This window comes from Triticum aestivum, chromosome 4D (genome assembly GCF_018294505.1).
Source record: "Triticum aestivum cultivar Chinese Spring chromosome 4D, IWGSC CS RefSeq v2.1, whole genome shotgun sequence".
Classification (NCBI taxonomy): Eukaryota; Viridiplantae; Streptophyta; class Magnoliopsida; order Poales; family Poaceae; genus Triticum; species Triticum aestivum.
In genome coordinates, this window is record NC_057805.1 from 427,110,783 (window position 1) to 427,114,829 (window position 4,047).

Consider the following 4,047-nt stretch of genomic DNA (forward strand, 5'->3'; position numbering starts at 1 on the left):
ATTGCGATATAAAATAATGTTAATGTATGTGAAATAAATATATTCATGTATAAAAAAATGTTCTTGTATTATGAAAAAATAGGGTATTGATATAAGAAATATTCAGTTTCATTCAGGAATTTTCTTTTCCGTTCTTTCCTTTTAATCCGGGTCGAATTGCTAGCTGGCATGTTTGTGTTTTACATCATTGTTCAAACAATTTGGCATCCATGTCTAATACTTCAAATATATGCTGATTAAGTTAGCATATTCGCATGTACTCCCTTTGTCCCCAAATAGATGGTGTCGGAATCAACTCTCTCTAAGTTTGACCAAATGTATAGAAGAAAATTTCAAAAACTACAGTATTGAATAAATAGATTATGAATATATATCTAATGATGGATATATTGATTTGATCTGGAATTGTTTATCCTCTTATTTTTCTATATACACTTGGTCAAAACTTAGGAAGCATTGACTTTTTGACCGAAATTTATACGCCATCTATGTAGGGATGGAGGTAGTAACATTTTGTACCACCGGCCGAAGCAAAAGTAGCCACTGTAAGTGTAAGCTGAGCTAATCTCAAACCTATGTAAACAGACGTGTGTTGACACTTTGATAGAGAATATATTACTGTGTGTTGTTTCTTATTTTTCGACAAAGGATGGATTTTATTAGCTCAAAGTGAAACATTAAGAGGATACAAACATAAGGAGCACACATCCGGCCTCTGCATAATTAGGCACAGTCAACACCAACACACGCACACAAAAACATGCCGATAAATAGCAAAGCCATGTAAAACCAAAGCTATGTGCAGACGAGGAAAAACAGAAAACCCCAAGCGATCCACTTTTGTGTGTTGTTTCTTATTTGTGCTTACTTTGTGTTTTTGTGCTGATGCTGCTTAATTAATCCACTTTTTTGTCCTTGACACTGCACACATAAGACAATCAACTCCATTTCATGCTGCTCTCCCAGTAATGAATGCAGCGCAAGAAAGAAAATGCAGTTGGAGAAAGCAGGGGAATCAAGTCAGGAAAACGAAGAACAGGAACCATGCATGCATAGAACTAATGTTAATCGTGAAGATATTAGTACATGGGGATGCATGTTGGGCTGAAAATGGAATCTCCCACTGAAATGATTTAGTGTTGATCTTGATCTAGTACAGTTGTCAGCATATGAAATGATTTAGTGTTTATACACAAAAAAGGATGATAAGCAAAGCCCAAAAAGCTACCATCAAAGGCAAATGGTGGCCGCCGGCGTAAACGCGCGGGGAAACGAAGCCGAGTTCCAAGCAAAAACGCGGGCGGCAAGGCAACGAGGCTCCACCGCAACTCGGATTGGATTCCGCCGTAACTCGGATTGAATTCCCTACGCATGCCAGCGCAGCGCGTAGGAAGTACTCAGCTCATCTCAACTTGAATCCGAATCCCATTGCGCCTTCGCTAGCTCCTGTAGGTAAATACTACGGATCCACGGGCGCATCCATCCACACGGAAGCTCCTCCGGTCCTCCCTTCTCCGGCCATCATCGATCTCTGCTTGTTGCTTAGTTCGGCCGCCCTCTCCGGCAACCAAAGCAGTTCGTTCGTCGATCGAGCGCCATGGCCGCCTGCAACCGCAAGCGACCTGCTGCCGTCCTCGACGCCGTCCACGCCACGACGGCTCAACATCAACAATCGCCGACGCGCTGCAAGAGGAGCCGCGCCTTCATCGGGAGCACCGACGACTACGTGCAGGTGAACAGCCTAGGCCAAGGCGGCTTCGGCGTCGTCCTCAGGGTGCGCCACAAAGTCACCAAGAAGGACTTGGCCGTCAAGTTCCTCTCCTCGCCGGACGACACCGAGGAGGGCCCCGACGTCGAAGATCTTTATCGGGAGGCACGGTTCCTCGAGGCCTGCGAAGGAAATCCTTACGTCGTCGGCTTCGAGGGCCTGCTGCACAGCCCGGACACAGGCGACGTCGGCCTCGCCATGGAGTACGTCGAGGCCTCGAGCCTCGAGGACAGGCGCGCCGGCCAGCCGCTCCCGGAATCCATGGCGCGCGACTTCATGTGGAAGCTTCTGACCGGAGCAGAAATGATGCACGACCGCCATGTCGTCCACCGCGACATCAAGCCCGGCAACATCCTCGTCGGGGAAACCAGGGAGCTAGTTAAGATCTGCGACCTCGGGCTGGCCATCTCCTTGTCCGACAAGCCACCGTACAGCCAGGCCGGCACGGCGTCGTACATGGCGCCCGAGATGATCCTGGGCAAGCGGGACTACGACGCGCTCGTGGACACGTGGTCCATCGGCTGCGTCTTTGCCGAACTGCTCACCGGGAAGACCTTGTTCGCGTGCGACGGCGAAGATGACGACGACGACGACGACAACAAGATAAAGGTTGACATATACCAGCTGTGGAGCATCTTCCGAGTGCTCGGGGTGCCGGACGAGAGGACGTGGCCAGGGTTCACGTCGCTGCCGCACACCACCGAGGCGCTGCGACTGCTACCGGCGGGGCACAACCACAGCCGGCTGCGGGATTTGTTCCCTGAAGAGAAGCTGTCCGAGGAAGGATTCCGGTTGTTGCAAGGGCTCCTCACGTGCAACCCAGACAAGCGATTGACGGCAGCCGCCGCGCTCAAGCAGCCATGGTTCGCTGCTCCTCGTTCCGCCGCCGCCGCTGCGAATGTCGACGCTCTGTCGGAAAAGAAGGCACCAAGGATCAAGTTCATTCCGCCGGCAATGCCAGAGAAGAATCTACTCAAAATTCCAGCGGCTGCGTGGAACGCAGCGCAACGAGTGTAATTAGATAAGCCATGTATGTAAAAGATAGCATAAACTTTCTTGATGTAACTGTGCTTGGATGAGCCATCCAGTAGAAGTTGATCGCCGGATCGGCCATTAGTGTTGGCCTGCTTTTCTGAATTCTATGTGCCATTGTGCATATGTTCAGAGAATCAGAGATGTGTGTACTGTTGAGAGATCCATTTGAGTGCTAGCATGCTGGCATGTTGTTTGCAGATCCTCAGTTGTTATTGAATTACAATGCACAATTTGTGCTGTTTTACAGATCCTCAGTAGTATTTAGTACGTACAAATGTTCTAAGCAACAGATGTCTAGAGGTACAGCAATTGTTTCCGGCATCTTTTTTCGTATGCAAATTTCTTTACTACTCTTTAAGATTTCAATATGTACTCCCTCCATTCCTAAATATAAGTCTTTTTGAGATTTCAATATAGACCACATACGGAGCAAAATGAGTGAATCTACACTCTAAAGTATGTCTATATACATTCGTATGTAGTTCATATTAAAATCTCTAGAAAGACTTATATTTAGGAACGGATGGAGTATTTTATTTTTTAAGTTAGCTACACATGATAACGGTAGTATGGCACCTGTCGGATCTTCAACACATGGAGATGTCGAAGAATTCCTGCAGGGAGAATGAACCAAATTCAAGAGCTTAGTGGACCAGCGCAACCCGATGATGCACTTGGAGTTTCAGTAATACTGCAGGGAGAATGAACCAAATTCAAGGGTTTAGAAAGTTATCGGAATAAGTTTCCGTAATAGTGTGACAATAAATTTAAACAAACTTTTGGAGGTAAGTAGGAGGAAGCTCCTTTTCTAAAAAGTAGGAGGAAGCTAAATCTATTGATTACATGCTCTCACCTCGTGGTAGTTAGAGAGCTCGTGCATAGGGTTTTTGCTGGTTGCAGACCTGCAGCGTCATGCATCTTCACCGCATGCTGGTCGCCGGCGTCTTCGTCATCACCATCAACCGGCACCATGCATATGCATGCAGTGAAATGTGAAACTATGGTGCGAACTATGTATCTGCTTTGTTCAAGCATCATCTAGGAAGAGAGACGTCATTTTACATGTGCGAGGCTGGACGCACTAGGCAAACAGGTACGTGCAGGCCCCAGATAGGTAAGTGGACGAGTAGGTGAGAATTACATGCCCGGCTGAATCCCAAGCAAACGATGTACAAATGGCAGGAGAAGGCAGCTCTTTTATAACAAACGATGTACTCAAGTAAGTTTCAGAACCCTTGCAACAA

The 4,047-nt window shown here is 47.2% G+C and overlaps 1 protein-coding gene across 1 annotated transcript; it reads left to right on the forward strand.

The window, feature by feature from the left end:
* The first annotated feature begins 1,503 nt into the window (after window positions 1–1,503).
* Window positions 1,504–2,791, forward strand: LOC123100190 (putative cyclin-dependent kinase F-2). The gene has a single exon (XM_044522152.1). The coding sequence runs from the start codon at window positions 1,598–1,600 to the stop codon at window positions 2,783–2,785; it is 1,188 nt and encodes a 395-aa protein (XP_044378087.1). The 5' UTR covers window positions 1,504–1,597; the 3' UTR covers window positions 2,786–2,791.
* Window positions 2,792–4,047: the final 1,256 nt, after the last annotated feature.